The sequence below is a fragment of the Oryzias melastigma genome, linkage group LG4 (assembly GCF_002922805.2).
Source record: "Oryzias melastigma strain HK-1 linkage group LG4, ASM292280v2, whole genome shotgun sequence".
Taxonomy (NCBI): Eukaryota; Metazoa; Chordata; class Actinopteri; order Beloniformes; family Adrianichthyidae; genus Oryzias; species Oryzias melastigma.
In genome coordinates, this window is record NC_050515.1 from 7,532,764 (window position 1) to 7,552,988 (window position 20,225).

Genomic DNA, 20,225 nt, shown 5'->3' on the forward strand with positions numbered 1-20,225 from the left:
ATCAGAACCCAAAAGTGCGATTAATCGTGATTAATCACAAAGTGCACTTAGTCGTGATTAATCAGAACCCAAAAGTGCAATTAATCGTGATTAATCACAAAGTGCAAGTAGTCGTGATTAATCAGAACCCAAAAGTGCGATTAATTGTGATTAATCGCAACTCAAAAGTGTGATTAATCATGATTAATCACAAAAGTGCGATTAATGGTGATTAATCACAAAGTGCAATTAGTCGTGATTAATCAAAACCCAAAAGTGCGATTGATCGTGATTAATCACTTCCCAAAAAGTGTGATTAATTGTGATTAATCGCAACTCAAAAGTGTGATTAATCATGATTAATCACAAAAGTGCGATTAATCGTGATTAATCACAAAGTGCAAGTAGTCGTGATTAATCAGAACCCAAAAGTGCGATTAATTGTGATTAATCGCAACTCAAAAGTTTGATTAATCGTGATTAATCACAAAAGTGCGATTAATTGTGATTAATCACAACTCAAAAGTGTGAAAAATCACAGTGGGATTAATCATGATTAATCAGAACGCAAAAGTGTCATTGATCGTGATTAATCACAAAAGTGTGATTAATCGTGAGTAATCACAACCCAAAGTGTGATTAATCTAATTGATTTTTTTTTTATCGTTTGACAGCTCTACTAAAAATATTAATCTACTGCTATCAAAAGGAAAAACTTTTATCAGGTCTTGAGAAGAAGATAGTTTTGGACATGAGTCTGATTTCTCTGTTTTACTCTAATTTACTTAACCTTCTCCCCTCCTGATAACCCCTTCTCTCGTTTTCTTTTTAACCCTGAGATAAGTTGCTTCAACCGTTTGTGCAACAGCACAGCCTGGAGAATTCTGGCCATGAATTCTTCCCTGCTGAGAAGCTGTCAGGGAAGTGATTCAGTTCAGGGAGGAATTTGAAACCCCAAGATTGAGGAAATCAAGCATTAAGGATTTACGACAGTCAAAAGAAAATGTCTGTGCGTCCCAAGCAAAGACTCATCAGTTATCCTGTCTCTGATGACCAGGATGGGATGTGTGGGCGTACGTAAACTGTAAGTGTTCGCACGAGGATGATGTAAACCCTCTTTTTCATGCCATGTGACAGACTCCACACTCAGCACTGGAGTGTAAACCAAACATTCCTGCTCCTCTTGGACCACGAAATGATGATAGCATTAATGCGCTCTGCTCCGTGGAAAACAAATATCCTGCTTCTGTCATCAAGAGACCGTGTAGCCACAACAACTCTGACAACAAGTCCCAGTGGGAGCATTTTTCTTTGATGGAGTGCTATTAAACATGACAGTTTCATGTCCTGCGTGGTTTTCTGTTTGAGTCAATGAGTGCATCTTGAATCAACCATTTTCTAAAAATCAGAGACATAAGAAAAGTAATTAGGATGAATTCCCTTGAGTTGATGGTGAATCTCTCTTCAAATGCAGGAAAAAAAAGGAGAGACAGAGCAAGTAGAGGTGGAAGGAAAGGCCAGTAAAAGTATTTCCTCAGGCTCTGACAGTACAATGCTGTCCAGACGGTGGCCTGCTTTCTCTGAAGCCAGAGTTCTAGGCAAAATGTGGTTCTGTTTAAACGGGGAATGGAGGGACTGCTGGGAGCCAGTGGAATGAAAGCAAGAAAGAAAGGAAGAAAGTAAGCAGACCAGCACACTTCGGGGAATTTGAAAATAACGCCGTTTGATTGTTTTATGAAGTCCTAAAAACCCTCGGCAACACACCACGGTTCATACTGTGTGACTGTGCTGGTTCGACAGCATCTTGGATTTCTGTTACACCAAAGAACTAAAGCCTAGAACATTCGGACACAGAAATTTGTGACGTCTGTTCCAGTCCAAGAGTCAGTAATTTAGAAATATTCAAATTTTCTGGACCCGCTGCATCAATGTCAGGGTGGAGGCGGGGTACACCTTAGACAGGCCACGCCCATACATACTCACAAGAACACCTAATCAATCAACCTGTCAGAACTGTATTATGGAGATCATAAATAAATAAAACCTTCTTCCAAATTATTATTATATTCATGTTCTAATCTCTAACAGGAGAAATGATTTCTGCTTTTTTTATTCAATAGATGACCGCTGCTATTTTACTCACTTCCTTTAAACTGGCGGTTGGCAGTGGTTCAGGGGTAGAGTGGCCAGCCTCTGATTGGAAGATTGCTCGCCCATGTGTGGAAGTGTCATCGGGCAAAACACTGAACCCCACGTTGCTCCTGGCGGTTACAGGTTGGCGCCAGTGTTCCGCCATCAGTGTGTGAATGTGTGTGCGCACAAGTGAATAGGACTGAGACTGTACTGCGCTTTCGGCCTTCTAGGAAGGTAGTAAAGTGCTATAAATAACATAAGTATACGCCATTTCCACTGTAGTTTAGGGTTCCTCTGCCACAAAACTACCTATGATGCAAGAAAAGTAAAAAACTTCACCTGAGTTTCACCAAAGACAGACAAAGTGCAGATTTACCACAAATGGATTCATAAAAATGAGAAAACATCACAAAAAATGTATGTAACAAGGACTCACTCAAAATTAAGGATTCAAATACACTTAAAAAAAATCAATGAACAGTATCAGTTGAAAATCACATATAAACATGGTTATGTTGGTAAAAAGATAATATTTTGGGAACAATATTCTTTTCTGTCGTGCAAGTTATTCAAGTAATAAACCGACCAATCAGATGCCTCAATAAAAGGGATAAAACGGGCTAAGAAGATGGATGGATGGATGGATGGATGGATGAAGCCATTATCTATGGGTGATATCACACTGACTCAATCCAGTTCTCATGTACAGACAGTGGATGGAGGTGGGGCTATAATCAATATATGAGGCTCTTAATTCATCACTAAAATTTAGGGCTGTCAGCGTTAATGGGTTAACGTACACAGATAATAAAAAGAAAGTTAACATGCTAATATATATTAATGTACATTAATTACACTTTGCAAAGCAACTGTCCTTCACGGTTCCACAGCGTGCGTTAATTTCTGATAATGCACACTTTGTTGGGCATTATCCCCCTTATACCAGGGTCATTTTCTTGGAGTAAAACAGCAGATTTAAGTCTTTAGCATTCTGCTTATCTTCCTGTTGATGTGTTTTGTGCTCACAAGTTACACTTCACAACCCAAAAGTGCGATCAATCATGATTAATTACAACCCAAAAGTGTGATTAACTGTGATTATTCAGAATTTAAAAGTGTGATTAATCGTGGTAAAATCACAACACGAAAGTGTGATTAATCACTACCCCAAAAAGTGCAATTAATCGTGATTAATCTCACAACCCAAAAGTGCGATTAATCATGATTAATCCCAACCCAAAAAGTGCGTTAAAACGTGATTAATCACAACCCAAAAGTGTGATTAATTGTGATTATTCAGAATTCAAAAGTGCGATTAATTATGGTAAAATCCTAACACGAAGGTGCGATTAATCGTGATTAATCACAAAGTGCAATTAGTCGTGATTAATCAGAACCCAAAAGTGCGATTGATCGTGATTAATCACTTCCCAAAAAGTGTGATTAATCGCGATTAATCTCACAACCCAAAAAGTGCGATTAATCATGATTAATCCCAACCCAAAAAGTGCGTTAAAACGTGATTAATCACAACCCAAAAGTGTGATTAATTGTGATTATTCAGAATTCAAAAGTGCGATTAATTATGGTAAAATCCCAACACGAAGGTGCGATTAATCGTGATTAATCACAAAGTGCAATTAGTCGTGATTAATCAGAACCCAAAAGTGCGATTGATCGTGATTAATCACTTCCCAAAAAGTGTGATTAATTGTGATTAATCGCAACTCAAAAGTGTGATCAATCATGATTAATCACAAAGTGCGATTAATCGTGATTAATCACAAAGAGCAAGAAGTCGTGATTAATCAGAACCCAAAAGTGCGATTAATTGTGATTAACATATAAACATGGTTATGTTGGTAAAAAGATAATATTTTGGGAAACTTTATCAGTTTATCTTCATGTTGTGCCTCTTTATGCACACATGGTGCAAACAAAAAGACGTCCAATCACGAGCTTGCATCTTGTAAAATGCTGGTTTTCATGACTGAAGCTGTTATGTCTTTTGGACATTTTGTTTCTGTTGCTTAAAAATGAAATAAAAAATGTCTATAAAAACAACTAAATTGCATTTTCATTTAGAGTTTCTAATGCCAAATGAATGTTAACGAGTGTGACTCAGATAAATACCTGGTACTGAACAGTGCAGGTGAAGTTTTCTAGATTCCTTGTATTTCTTGCAAGATAATCAAGTGTAAATTCAATGTCTGTACAAATAAACAAGAACTAATGACAAATTCATATATATTTTTGCTTTATAAAGTTTGACCCACTGTTGTTTCTCCACATCAAATGAACACAAAAGGAACATTATTAGAACATTCTACCATCCTGTATGGTCACATGTCTTTGTAATATCTCAATCCAAATGGGTTTTTCCAATATGGATTATGGATGTATCTCATTTGGAAATGATTTTAGAAATGTATATTTGATTTCTGGAAACTCTGGATTTTTTTTTTTTTTTCTGTGAGGTCTGTCGGTTCCTTCAGTGATTTTAATCCTTTAACCCTGAAGCTCTGATGTTTATGTTCTTGGATTTACTGGAATTTTTTGATCAACATAATTCCAGTAGATTTTAAAAGATTTCTTTAGAATCTACTGGAATTACGTTGATTGTGTTAATGGTTGAAAAGTTACAGTATGTTAAAGACTTTGTGTTTAAGCGTATTATTACTACTGTTTTAAATTTTTGAAAATTGGCATTCTGCTAGCTTTTTGAACTGTTTTGCCATTTAATAAGATTTTTTTTTGGCCATTTTGGAGTTTAGTTAATATTTCAGCTACATAGTAGCTGTTTTTTTTAGCTAATTTTAGCTTTTTTCAGTTTTTTATTTGTCCATTTTGGAGTTTATCGAATATTTCAGAAACATGCTAAATTTCTGGGGCTAATTTAGGCTTTTTTGGGGCCATTTTGGAGTTTAGCTAATATTTCAGCTACATGTTAGCTGTTTTGGTTAATTTGTGATTTTTTTTCTTTGTTTTTTTTAGGCTGTGTTGAAGTTTAGCTATTTTTCAGCTACATACTAGCTGTTTTGGCTAATATAGTTTTTCTTTTGTTTTGTTTTTAGACTGTTTTTGAGTTAGACTAATATCTATATGCTGGTTTTTTGGCTAATTTAGGCTTTTTTAAATGTCTTTTAGGCTTTTTTGAAGTTTAGCTATTTTTTCAGCAACGTGCTAACTGTTTTGGCTAACCTAAGATGCTTTTTCAAGGTTCATTTATCATTTAGCTAATATTTTAGTTCGTTATTAGCCATAGCGTTTTCAGCTATTGGCTTTAGTGATTTCAGCTCAACTTCAAGATTTTCAGCTTCACTATTTTTAGCTATCAATTTCAGCATCTTCAGCTATCAGCACTAGCATCTTCAACGGCCAGATTCAGCTTACAGCATTCACACTAGCATCATTGCAGGTAATTCTATATATCTAGTTCATAATTATGTTTAAGTTGCATTTTTAAAGTTTGAAAATGTGATTTTAAGTTACAGTTTTAAATATTTACCTTTAATGTGTTCAATAAATGTTTATCCTGTTCGTCTGTTTGATGCACTTTTGCGAGAGTCAGAAAAATTGTGACAGTTTGGCTCTTGTTCATGTGCAGTTTTTACTCAGATTTTTTTTTTTTTTGCCGCACATAAGTTTGCAATTAAAGAAGCTCTCGGCGACATATTTAACTCCAACCCGTCAGAGTCCAGAACAGACGTTGTGATATCCTGATCTGCTCAGATTAACCGTGAAGTCATGTCAGCCTCAGTGGCTGCGGCTGCTTGGCCCCCGTCCCAACAACTCAAGGAGTCTTGAGGAATGTGGGTTTGTCCTGCAGTCCGTTCCTACCCCCTCTGTCTCTGTCCCCTCCCCTCCAAACAGAGGTTTCCCAAACTTTTCTCCTTTTTCCCCCTCTCTCCAGTTCACTATTCCACACCGGGACGCGGATCCTGTCTCCACGCGCGCGGGGCTCCAGGACGCACGGACCGCTGTAAGGTACAGACGCACGCGGCCCTCTTCACTTCACTCCAGAGCTCTTGATAACTCATTTGGATGTGAATGGATTGTAGCTTTTGTTACTGAAGCCCGAGGGATTATCCTGCTTATGCATGACTGCGCTGCAGATGGGGAGCAAAGCGCACGCGAGGCTTAAAGGATGCGAAGAAAAAGTCACTTTTTCCCAAAATAAAATAAAATAAAAAGAAAGAAAGTAAAAATGCATTAAAATGTAATGGATTTATTATGAATAAAATGAAAAAAAAAACAGGATAGTTCAAGGAAAATGCGTCTTTGGAGAGTTTTGCGCGCATGGAAGCAGGAACGGGCGCTTTCTTCATTCATAAAGTTGTTGAGTCGAGGACAAACCTCTTCACCTTCCTGTCAGCTTGCAGCAGATGGCTTTCATGGCTCTTTCTTAAGGGGAGGGGGGATAGCAGCAGGGAATCAATGTAAATCTCCTTTAAAAAGTTTTCATCTTTTCTGGATCATTTGGAGAAACCAAAACTACACTTTTGACTTGAATTCCAGCTTTACAATAAAATGTCGTGAAGAACCCCCGTTTTCGTTCAGGGATGAGAGGGTTCATTTTTACAGAGTGTTTTAGTGCTGGGTAAATGCTGGTGCATTCCTTTTGTTCCCTGCTCCCCCCTCGTCTTATACTGTACTGCTACAAAAATGCATTTCAAAGTTTGAGCTTCATGAAAAGTAGTTTAAGTTTGCACGTTAACTTCTGAACATTTTGAATTAAATTGTCCAGACTTTTTCTTTTTGTTGGAGTTGCTTTGATTTGTGGTCATCTTTGTTTCCGGTTCTGCCCAGAAATGTTCTGGGTTTGGGTTCAGGGTTGGAGGAGATGAGGTTAGCTCTGCTGAGCTGTATATCACCAGAGGCCCACTGTTCTCTGTTTAACCTGAAGCCTATAGGAAGGAAAGAGGGGGTCACACACTAGGTTAGTAGGTCGTGGAGTTTGAACAAAGTCTGTTTTTGTTTGTTTCAGGAATATTTTCATCACTTCTGTTGGATTAATGTGGAACTAATCAACCTAATACGACACATTAATTTTTATTTCCGTTGTTGTTTGTTTAATTTATCCCTAAATATGTTGTTTCTGCATTTACTTGGTAATAATTCTCATCTATAACTTTATTTTGTGAAATGTATTTATTCATACTTTTTTCTATACTTCTATTCCTAAAATTTTAATGATATTTTTATGACTTTTTATCTTGGTGCTGCATCTTTGATTGTATTGCAGTTGTCTGTTTTTTTAACAAATGATTTGATCGATCTATCTACTATCATCCATCAATCCATTTATCTAGACATCTACAAATCTATCTAGACATGTATATGTATATATATATATATATATATATATATATATATATATATATATATATATATATATATATATATATATATATATACATATTTACATCTATCTATATATATATATATATATACACATATTTACATCTAGACATCTATCTATACATCTATCTAGACATGTGTTTATCTATACACTTATGTAGACATGCATACATGTATCTAGACATCTATCTTGACATATCTATTTCGACATCTATCTAGACATGTATACATCTATCTGGACATGTATACATCTATCTAGACATCTATCTAGACATGTTTACATCTACCTATAAATCTATCTTGACATATCTAATTCGACATCTATCTAGACATGTTTACATCTATCTATAAATCTATCTATACATCTATCTTGACATATCTATTTCGACATCTATCTAGACATGTATACATTTATCTATACATCTATCTAGACATGTATACATCTATCTGAACATCTATCTAGACATGTATACATCTATCTATACATCTATCTAGACATGTATACATCTATCTGGACATCTATCTAGACATGTATACATCTATCTTGACATCTATCTAGACATCTATCTAGACATGTATACATTTATCTATACATCTATCTAGACATGTATACATCTATCTAGACATCTATCTAGACATCTATCTAGACATGTATACATCTATCTGGACATCTATCTAGACATGTATACATCTATCTAGACATCTATCTAGACATATCTATTTCGACATCTATCTAGACATGTATACATTTATCTAGACATCTATCTAGACATGTATACATCTATCTAGACATGTATACATCTATCTAGACATGTATACATCTATCTAGACATCTATCTAGACATGTATACATCTGGACATCTATCTAGACATGTATACATCTACCTAGACATCTATCTAGACATGTATACATCTATCTAGACATGTATACATCTACCTAGACATCTATCTAAACATGTATACATCTATCTAGACATATCTATTTCGACATCCTTCTAGACATCTATCTAGACATGTATACATGTATCTAGACATCTATCTAAACATGTATACATCTATCTAGAAATCTATCTAAACATGTATACATCTATCTAGACATGTATCTAGACATCTATCTAGACATGTATACATCTATGTAGACATCTATCTAGACACATCTATTTCGACAGCTATCTAGACATCTGTACATCTGTTTAGAAATCTAGACATCTAACTATACAGTACATCTATCCCAGATTTCTCCTAATAAGTTGCACACTAGATGGTTTTATCTATGTATGTAAATGTCAGAGGTGTAACGATTCATTTTACCAAAAATTTGATTCACATCGTTATTTAATTCATAGTCGATATTAGTTACTAGTATTATTTATGAGGATCAAGGCCACAAACATTTGTAAACTAATGGAGGACTGTAAAATAAGTCCTGTGTAACAATGAAACGCGTGTAACATCCTGTTTAAATGTGAACTGATGTGAATTAAAAAAAAATTAAGGACAAACTTATGGAAACAGCAGCTTCTCTGGTTTGTAGTTTTGTGTTTGTCTCTTAAACTGAAGTGAAACTGCTGTCATACTCCATGTAAACACTTGTTTGATCCGTTTTTCTCTGTTGTCACATCTTTCTGGTTGTGTCCAGCCTCTGCTGTGGAGTACACACCTGCACCTGGTCTGGATCTGGTCTAAGTTCCTGCTGCTCACTCCGGATCCGCACGCTGCACAGCAGGGGAGCCGAAGCGGCGGGCGATTGGGTCGGAGGGACTGCCCGGCAGACCAATGGGATCAGGGAAGCTGGTTCAAGTGCTGCTCGGATGGACGGTGGCGTGTCTGTGGCCGGCTCACCTCGCTGTTGGGGAAACTGGAAATGGACCTTACCAAGCTAGCCGCTTCACTGGGAGCGTGGATCAAAAGGAAATACAGCGGGTTCGGCGCCGTGGCCAGGAGACTCTGAGAGGGTAAGGATCTGTCACATCAACCAAACCAGCCTTTCAGGGCCAAAAAGTCTGAAATCTGATTTATTTCAACAAATATTGAAAACAAATCTTCCTTGAAGCAACAGCGAGTTACAAATCTGATCCATATTAACCAAATTATTGCGCTTTAATAGTTGTCTTTGCCTCCTGCTGGTTTTTAAGAAACCCTGTCATATCTGATGCTGATTATCTGGATCTGGTGTATTTAGCCAATAAGGAACTTCAATGGCAGGTTGGTTGGAAAACATATAAGACACTTGTCTTTGAGGCGTGGAGTTTGAGATCAGTTTCAGAGCAGCATGGAGGTGTAGCGGTTTCACGGCGGGTTCAGATCCCAGCAAAAACCCTCCCGTGTGGGGTTTGCGTGTTCCTTTAGTAGAAGTTTGGATTTTCTCTGGACACTCTGGTTTCCCAAAGTCCAAAAACATACTTCAAAGGTCCAGGAGGCTGACTGCAACCAAACCGCCACAGTGTGACAGGACTGAAATGCTCGTATTGGATTAGTATTCTACCCGCTGATTGAGAAAACGTCACATACCCAAAGCTGAGTTCCTCATTGGGTGATGTGACACAGCGTCCTGTCAAACTTCTGTGATCTGCTGAAGTTTCTGCTGCACGCTTTTGTCACCGGTGAACCCGCCCACTATCGCAGAACAGGCAGAATGATTGGGTAGAACTTTAAAGTACTGAACGGAGTAGGAGTGATTGACATGTCCTAAGACAAATAGACCTATGAAGCTAAGCAAAAAACGAGGAACCGTTTGCAGAAGCTTCATTCAGTTTCATTCAGTAAATCATAACGGTTCTTACTTGGAACCGAATTTTGGTGCTCAATCCTGGACATAAACTCACGGACCTTCTTAGCCGTCGTCTCCTCAGAAACTGTCTAGTCTCTACCGAACCAAAAAGCAAAAAGTGTTGAGACGTTCAAAATGTGTCTGTAAAATATTAAAGTTTGAACAAGTGAACCATCCTGACAAGGATTGCAAAGCTTAAGACTTCCACTATTCTTTCTTTTGTCGGTTTGCCCCGCCCTTCTAATTACTGGCCAATGACTGAAGAGATCTTTAGTAAAATATTCTGTTTGAAGGAAGTCTGAATACAGACCAAACACAAGGTTCAGGACTCGATCCGGAGCAGATTAAGCGGATTTTGTCCAGATCAACAAACTTTTTCAGTCTAAAGACAACCTTAGAAGCATTGAAAGACTCATGAAGTCTGGAGTGTTTAATGTCACTTCAAACAGTCTGGAACTAAAACAGAAATATGGATCATTTTATTATAGGTTTTAACATTTTTTCATCTTACTTAATGTTTACATTTGCTTATTCTGGGTGTAAAAATCCATTCCACCAATTATTTTTGACCTAAATGTGCAATATTTACCATTTGAACTTCATGCTTCTGCTAATATATCCCCCATTTCTAAAAACAAAGGCTGTTTTCTTGGAGCCAGATTTCAGTGTTTGCATCAGTTATTCCAATCAGTCTCCCATCTGTCCCAGCTTACGGCTCCTCCAGTGCCAAGCCACAGGAAATGAGGTATTCGTATCACCAGAAGGGGGTATGAAAGGGGGCATTTGTTTCACCGCTGTAGGTGACAAAGCAGCTGAAAGAGTAGCAGGCGGCAAAATAGCGTGAAAGACGGACAACACATGGAGAAATGGGAAAGATACACATCAAACTGAGAGATTTTTGACAACATTTTGTCACAAAACTCACATTAGAAAATAATTCCTGCTCTTTGACAAGGTTTTTGCTTCTATTATTTGTCATTTTATAGATAGTTGTACATTTAATAATCCTTCCCAGCTTTTAAAACGTTTGAAACAAAGCGTATAGCTTCAGTTTTTTAGTTTTTCATTTTATATTGATACGTTTATAGTCTGTTTATCCTTATTTCTATTAAACCTTTCACTATTTCATAACAAATGAATTAAAAATGTAAAGCAAAACTGCAAAAACTTAATCTTTAGAGACAAAAAAGACCCTTTTGCTTCAAAAAAATTTTTTATTATCTTTTGTCTTGCAAGAAAAATAATCATATTAAGAAAATGTTTTAATAGTAAAGTTATCTAAGTTTGAAAAAACGTGTCTATAAAAATAAGAATACTTATTTTTTAAACCCCCATTGGTGGCATTTTTAAAAAAAAAAAAGAAAATCTGTCAACGGGATAAAAATTTTAGACTTATTTCTAAGGGGCTGTTTTTTCTGTGAACATGTTTAGATTTAAAAAAAATAGTAATGTTAACATGAAAATTAAACAGTTAATCAAAAATGAACAAACTTGGAACTTAAATGTTAAAACTTTACCCATTAATGTCTGTTGTCTCAAATATGCGATAAACCAAATTAGCTATAAAATTACCTAAATGTAGCATTTACTTAAATGCAAAAACAGAAGTGAATATCTTTTTTCATAGCTGAGAATTAATTCAGGCGTTAAGTAGGTGAGCGATTCAATCCGAATTTCTCCTTCATGGCGCCACGACCGGATTCTGTAGTGAGTTCTTACCACCAGTTTGAAGTTTTGAGTTGAATATGGAGATAAAAATCAATAATTTGCTGTGTTAATGGTCCTATAGCCCAAAAAACTAGATTTTAAAACCAATATGGAGTTTGACCGACACCTGGATCAGATCAAACAGGACAGGAGTGATACTGAGATTTGAAACAGTTGGACTCCAAAAGATCCAGATCTTGGTTTTAATGATTTTTTTTTTTTTTAATGTTCTTGTGCTCTGATGGTGGAATAAATTTGATTTCCGAGGATTTCTTTATTCAAATTGTTGTGAACCAGGAGCATAAGAGAAACTGCAGCTAGAAAAATTTAGTATTTGTGATGTAGTAAATACGCTGGGCGGGGCACAAGCTCCACTACACCGTAAGCTAGCACCGATATTGCTTTACGTTTTTGTTGCACTAGTAAAGCTAAAGGCTGTAAACCAGTGAGATGGAGTGTAATCTGGGATCTTATAGTTATGGGTGATGGGAAAGGGGGTTGGTGCGCCTCCACAGTCCCACCCACAACTCAAATTTCTAATGAACTGCAGTGAAACTATTGAGAAAAACCACACAGGTTTTTTGGATTTTAACATTTTTGATGCCTAAAAACAGCATAATTATAACTAAAAGACCACAGGAGATCAAAAGATGATCAGAGTGGGACTTGGAGGAATAACACAAAGCTACAAAAGAGTGGATCACTCTAGTAGGAAATCCCAAACACATAGTAGAGTAGTAAAATCGCTTCACGACCAACAAATGCTACAAATGAAAACAGATCTTTACATTACAGAGCATTTAGACACTTGAATGCAGTGAGTTGCAGTTAGAGGCAGCTACCCTTAAATTTCACATTTGAACCACCAATTACCCACAGCTGAGCTACAGTCACACAACGTACGGCTTATTTTAACAAGTTTTGACAAAAACGTTAATAGTTCTGTCAGCAGTTCAAAGATGAACAAGCAGGAACCAGAACCTGACATTTCAATCTGGTGCTCAGTTAAATTTAACCCACTCAGTAAAAGCTCCGTTTTGGGATTAAAAGCCAATTCGTTTTGTGACTTTAGAAACTTAATGGATAATAAAAACACATGTGTAGTTTGTTTCTTTAAAGTCCCACTCCAACTAGATTTTTTTTTCTAGCGTAAAATTATTTCTAGTGATCTTTTAATTAAGTTTTTAGCCAAAAATCCAAAAACTATTGTTGGTTTTAAGTCATATTTTATGCACAGACATATTTTTAGCTCATTAGAAATACAATTCTGGGTTGTGGGCGGGGCTGTTGGAGCAACCCGCCCCCATCCCCGTCGCTGAGACCTCTGTTCTCGTGAGAGCTTATAGCCTTAAGCTAACATTAGCGGAGCAAAATAACACTGAGCACTATTGGATCAATCCAGTTTTAGCCTGAACTGTACTTTGCTACAGCACGAGTGTTGAGCGCTCATCACGTCTTGCACACATAAGCATGAGCGGGCCAGGAAACAGAGGGAGAGGAGGCCCCGCCCATTTCAGTAGCTGCAACATTAGTCGAAGCTTTTTCAAGCATCCAGTTTTCATCTGCTCCCGATTTGAATTAAGACATTCTCACAAACTCAGTTTTAATCGTAAATTATTCTATTTAAATCCTCTAAAATGCTGCAAGAACGAGTCAAAAACACAAAAGTACGATTTTCATCGGAGTAGGAAGACTATGTCTGAAAACTCAGCACCAATCAGCACTTTGATGTCACTCGTTTCCATGGAAACTGTCTATCAGTTGTTACAGGATCTTTGATTCAGCATCAGTGAAAAACAGTAACTCTGATCGTGTTACTCTGGATATGTGATGGAAAATGGCAGCCATGGTACCTGGGAAATCCTCATTTGTTCTTAATTGGACTTTCAAAACAACTGATTTAAAATAAAAATCCGTGTAAATGCCTATCGAGTTTTGCTTTGTTTCCACCCTGGCTCTGTTAACAACTGTTCCTGTGGTTCTTGTATGTGTGCAGTCGTTTCCTATATGAGGTATTTTGTTATAATAGTCAATTAAAATTCAAATTTACAAGAGATTTGTTCATTATTTTCCTTTGCATGATCTTATGGAAAGACTGTCATTTTTTTTTTATAGTTTGCATGTTGAATGAAATGAGATTTTTAACATGTTTTTGGATTGAAAGAGTTTAAATTGATGCAAACCTTCACGTTAAAGCATCTTTTTTAGTCTTTGTCTTGAATTATTAGATCCATCTTAAACTGTATTTAACTCTTTTATTAATGAAATAAAAAAAGCAAAAACAGGCCCCCTAGAAATAAGTCAGAACTTCTTAAAATTTGAAAAAAAAATCCTTTAAATAAGCAAAAATTTGCCAGTGGAGTAAGAAAAATTGACTTTTTAATTTAAGAATAAATAATCTAGTCACTAAGACATGGTTTCTTAATTTTTCTCGGAAGGAAATAAGAAACAATTTAATTTTCTTGAAACAAAAGGGTCGTTTTACTTTCTAGGATTCAGTGTTTGCAGTGAAATGTAAAAATAATGAGTTTGGATTAAAGCTTTGTTTTGTGTCGGCCAAAACTTTAATCTTGCAGGGGTTTTTGAGTTTTACTAATCTTCCCCAGCACATTGTAATTCATGCTTGCGAGCGGTACTTTCATTTGGGACTATCAGTAACTCAGCATTTCTGTGTGGGAAATCTGCAGAGAGATTAGTTTAATGATGGTCGTTATTCTGGCCTCGGGCTCGACTGCGGTGTTTATGTGATGGCTGGAGCTCAGTATCCCGTGGCATTTTTGTAGTAGCGCTGGGTCGAAGGCTCACCGCTGATTTATTAGCTGCCACAGCAAACCGAACCCCTGGCATCAGTCCACTCTGAGGTGGTACCTGATCAGACCTCGGGCTCTCAGGCTGTCTGTCTGGTTGGTGAATTGAACAGTGGAAAATGTAGAACTTAACACGATTGATAGAGTCACCTCAGCTTTAACTTGGCTTTTATTTTGAATCAGTCTCACTTTGTGAATGCAACTATTCTTGGGACAAATCTGTAATGGATTCAGCAGAAAGTTGGCCTCAAAGTGGAAGTTTTATTTGAATCCTTTGGAACTCCTTCAGAATGCCTCTATGGTGACACCAGTGTGTCACTATGGAGGCAAAACACTCCACTTTATTTAGAGTTCATGTGGTAAAAAATGTCTCTGAGTGTGGTTGACCAAACATAGAGGACAAAGGCATATTGAAAAGATTTAGACTTTAAAAATGCGATATATATGTATGTACCACATTATAAAAAACCAGCACCAATTGATATACTAGAAAATTTGCATTACCTGTGATAATGCTAGTGTGAACACTTTGGAGATGCTGAAGTTTTTTGGTGAAAATGGTAACGGAATTTACTTTAATTACGAAAGGGATTTGCTAAAAATGCAAAAGCTATTTGTTATATTTGCTAAAAGACTGGAAATTTTGGTAAAGAACTATGAAAGAGCGCTAAATTTCTGAACATTTTGTAAAAATTAAGGTTATTGGTTAACTATGTGCTAAACTCCAAATTAGCCAAAAAACCTTAGTAGATGCCAAATTAGTAAAAAAAAAAGAAAACAAAAGAAAAATAGAGCTAGCTTATTGCTTAAGTACTAGCTAAACTAATAATAAACCAATTAAACTAAAGTAGTCTAAAATTCTCTGTAAACTAAATTACTAAACTAAACTAATTATTAGTCTGTTGCTAAAATAGAAGCTAAACTCCAATTAGCTTAAAAACTGTAGTAGATGCCAAATTAGGCAAACAGGCCAGCTTACTGCTTAAATACTAGCTAAACTCCAAAATAGCCTAAATTCATCAGTAAACTAAATGAGTCAAAAACGTTAGCATGTTGCTAAGATAGAAGCTAAACTCCAAATTAGCTTAAAAACTGTAGTAGATGCCAAATTATGCAAAAAAGCTAGCTTACTGCTTAAATACTAGCGAAACTCCAAAATAACCTAAATTCATCAGTAAACTAAATGAGTCAAAAACGTTAGCATGTTGCTAAAATATAAGCTAAACTCCAAATTAGCCTATATAAACCTCATTAGATAACAAATTAGCCCAACAGGTGAGCATGCTACTAAAATACGAGCTAAACTCCAAATTAGCATAAAAACCTCTGTGGATTCCAAATTAGCCAAAAAAGCTAATTTATAAAGCTAAATTAATAAATACTAGCTAAACTCCAAAATAGTCTAAACTCCTCAGTACACTAAATTAATAAAAAATGTTAGCCTGTTGCTAAAATAGATCCTAAACTAAATTAGCCAAAAACGTTAGCATGTTGCTAAAATATTTACTAAATTCATTTTTTTGGAGAATTACTATAAAAGATGAAAACATAGCCTATGAAATTATTTAAAGGCTTGATGCTAATCTACTTAAAATTTAGAAATTTGAAGACTTTCTCATTAATTTCCTATGGGGCATAATTTGCTCAATATTTCAAAAATTATAAAGAATAACAAAAATACAAGCAGTAATGTCCTGAACGAGTTGATACCAATTGAAATTGCTGAAAGTGTGACAGAAAAAGGATCAGAAGAATCACTTTATGGTAATCCGCTTGACTCTTTGGTCTGAGTTTCACTTGTTTTGCTCCAAATCTGACTTTCAAATGGTTCAAAAAACCAAATGTCCCACAGTGAAATGAGCCCTTTGAGGGAAACCTGGTCACATGCTATCCAGCTGTTTTTTGAAATTCGAGTGTCAGCAGAGTTTATGAGAAAGATGCTTTCCCCGTGAGAAATCCACCTCGAGGAAGCTTCTAACAAATCAGATTTCTACTTTCTACCACAGTGAAGAAATCATTCTAACCAGAGTGAAATTCATGGAAATTCTAATGTAGTGTTTACCTGTCTCCTGTGGTTTCTCTCCCTTTTAATTTTCCACACTTTTTTTTTTTCTTCAGCTAAAGCCAGAAAACTCCTAAAAACCTGAGCAGAACCACAACACTCCTTCTGTGGAAACTTTTATTCTTTCTCCCTGTAATTTTCTCTATTCATTGTTCTTAGGCTCAAATTAAGTCTAAAGCTAAAAGTGATGAAAGTCATCCTCCGTTTGATGCATCATCAGCCTTATCTGCCGTCTGCATTCCTGCATCGGCCCCACCCAGACGTCTGATAAAAGAGTTCTCGTTTGGCTGGAGGCTCCAACACGTAAGAGCAGACACCTTTGACCAACGACCAGGCAGTCACGAACACGAGAGTTCAATCTAAACTCTGGAGAGCTGAGAAACTAATCCTGTAACTTGTATATCCATCCTTTCTCCATTGATGTTACATTTGAACAAAAATAACTTTTGATCTACTCAATCCGATTGAATTTAATATTTTGAGTTTACACGGTTTGCACATTTAGACACATTTTTTTAAAATTTATTAATAATCTATGTATATGTTTTGAATATTTACATATTAATCTGATACAGCTCACATACTGTAAAATATATTTGTGAAATAATAATAATATTGTTAATAGTATGCATGGATTCTCAAATGGAGAGTCTATAAAAATTGTTCTGCTTCTCCTGGATGACGTTTCAGTTTGGCCACTAGGTGGTGATCATGCTGTAGCATTACATTTTATTCCAGAAGAAGAAGTAAGTTTGGAAAAAAAAAATTTGTATTAAATCCCAAATGGTTACTTTAAAACATATTTCCTTAAAGAGTTTATTAATTTATGCCTGTGAGTTTATAAAGATATACATTTATTCAACAATGTATGCTTTGGTCGACCGAGCGTTAGCATTAGCCGTCTTATGGGAAATCCCATTATACATTAGCATCAAGCTAGCGGGCTTTACACGTTTGATCGATTTCTACTTTTATAGATTGATTAATTAATCGATTATCGATTTAGATCCTGAAAGTCTTTAAAATCCCGTTCTTATCGTCTTTTCGTCTAATTTGAAAGTGTTCTCAGGTTTTTAAAAAAAATAAAAATGATAATAATAATTACGTTTTTTGGCAAAATTTAAAAAAAAAAGTTTTCCTGGACAAATATTTTCTGCAGTGGCACTAGCTGAATAGAAATTCCTCTCTAAGTTGTGGGCGGGACTTTTGGGGTGGAGTAAGCCCACCCCCACTTCCTATCACCCATCTGTTTACACTCTCTCCCACTACCACCTAACACTATTGTTGCAACAAAATGGTGAGCAATATTGCCAGTTGTACAGTTTTCAGCCTGATCTCAGGTCAGACTAGGAAAACAAAGACGTTCGTGGATCTTTTTGTCTAAAAGTGGAAGCATCGGGATGGAGCAGAGCAGCAAGAATGTGGCTTGACCACGTATTTTATTCTAAACAAAAATACTCTTTTTCAAACAGTTTTTTTTCTGCTGCTGATTTATAACAATTTGAATAAAGAAATACTCAGAAATACTATTTTAAACTAATTTTTCTGACTATATCTCCCCTGTCAGGAGAAAGAAACCACAAGAACATGTTAAAAACACTCAAAACATCATTTTCCTTGGAGTGGGTCTTTAAGTAAACCTTTTTTCTGACAAACTACAACTTATTGTGGCTGTAAACTACATTTAAATGCTTGTATTTTCTTAAAGGCCACACAAATAAATTGCAGTAGCATGACTTAAATGTTTCATATTTCTCTTTTTAATGTTCCTGTTTGACTTATACTCCAACTTTGACCTCTGTACCTGCTAAATTTGACCTTTTATGACCCCACTGACGTGCCGTAGTGCACATCTTTTAGCTTCATTTACAACTAAACTCTTGGTTTGTCCAAATCTTTGTTTTTCCGTCAGTCTGACCTCTTTCTGCTCAAACTGCTCTCTGCTTCATTTCTATATCAGTGTTTCCTGCCGCCTCTCCTCATCCGGCTTCCCATTCTTCCGAACACAAACTGGTTTAACTCCTTCTCTCAGTGTTCTCCTCACACCACCTTGTTTTTTCTGCTCTTTTTGTTCGTTTTTTTCCTTTAATACTATTCACTGTTCTTTTTTTATTTTATTTACGTCTGGCTGCACAGCCAGAGAGATGTATGATCTGTGGCTGAAAGTGGACTTTCCACTCATCAGACCTGAACTTTAGTCGTCTATAGATCAGTCACTATGAAATCTGGAGAGAAGACAAACATTCTTCAGAAATATAGTTTATCGTTTAAACCCATCAATGACTTTTAATGCTTCTTTATGCTTATAATAAAGTTTTAATTTAATACATTAACAACCTTTACTTTTGTAAATGAACAAAAAATGTTAATTTTATTTGATTAAATCACTCCACTCCAGTTGTGTTTTTAACATTTTTCTGATGATGACGGACATTTATTAAGAAAATTAGTCTTGAAATTGCATTTCTGCATATTTCTTTATTCATATTATTGTGAATTAGGAGCACAGGATAAAAATGCAGCTTAAAAAAGCCTGTAATAGTGACGTAGGTGCTACCGCCGGCGTCCACTTGGAGACAAATAGATCCATGAACGTCTTCGTTTTCCTCGTCTGAGCTGATATCTGTCTCAAAACTGTAGCTCTAATATTGATGAACATTTTTGTTGTCCCAGTAATGTTGGATTGAGAGTTTGAGGGACTGTAAGCTAGCGGGAGAAAGTTCAAACAAAGGGATGATGGGAAATGAGGGCTGGCTTAATTTAATCTTTAATATACTAAAAGCTAAGCTAATTATCCCTTCAGTATCAAGCCTAAAAAAATGTATTTCTTAAAATTTTCAAAAGGATTCTTAACTTTAAAAGAAGACAAACATTTTCTATCATTTCCATTAACTAAAATAATAATTTTGCACAATTAAAAAACTCTGAAATCTGTTAATGTATGCAAAGAATCTAGGAAAAACCTTCATTTATACAAGCTTTGCTCATAAAAAAACATAAACACTTTACTTTAAAACTTACTGGAGGAGCCACAACATCCAAATTTAAGTTTAAAATAAACTGTATTTAACCAAAAACGGTTTCAATAACCCAGAATCTAATAAATGAATGAAGGTCTGCAACCTTCAACAGTCACAGATCCACAAAGTCTCTCTTCAAACTTTAGAAAAATAAGACACAGATTTGTATTTATGATATGATAAATAAAAATGAACTTTTTTTGTATGAATAAAATATAATATAAAGAGAAAATACTCTTTTTTTTCAACAGAGTTTCACGTGATTTCCTTTCAAAATAAAAGACATCTTGTGTTACATAGAATCAGCTCAATGCAGATAGTGTAGTACCAAGTAGTGTAATGTCAGCAGTAATTAAAAAAATATATTTTTTAACATTTGTGGTAAA

At 35.8% G+C, this 20,225-nt stretch overlaps 1 protein-coding gene across 1 annotated transcript in view; it reads left to right on the top strand.

Moving 5' to 3' along the window:
• Positions 1-5,678: 5,678 nt before the first annotated feature.
• fbn2b (fibrillin 2b) overlaps positions 5,679-20,225 on the top strand; it is a gene marked incomplete in the record, with an annotated part of 93,244 nt that continues 78,697 nt past the window's right edge. The window contains 2 exon segments of the mRNA XM_024278609.2: positions 5,679-6,099; positions 9,113-9,428. Of these exon segments, the coding sequence (XP_024134377.1) occupies positions 9,250-9,428 (179 nt within the window).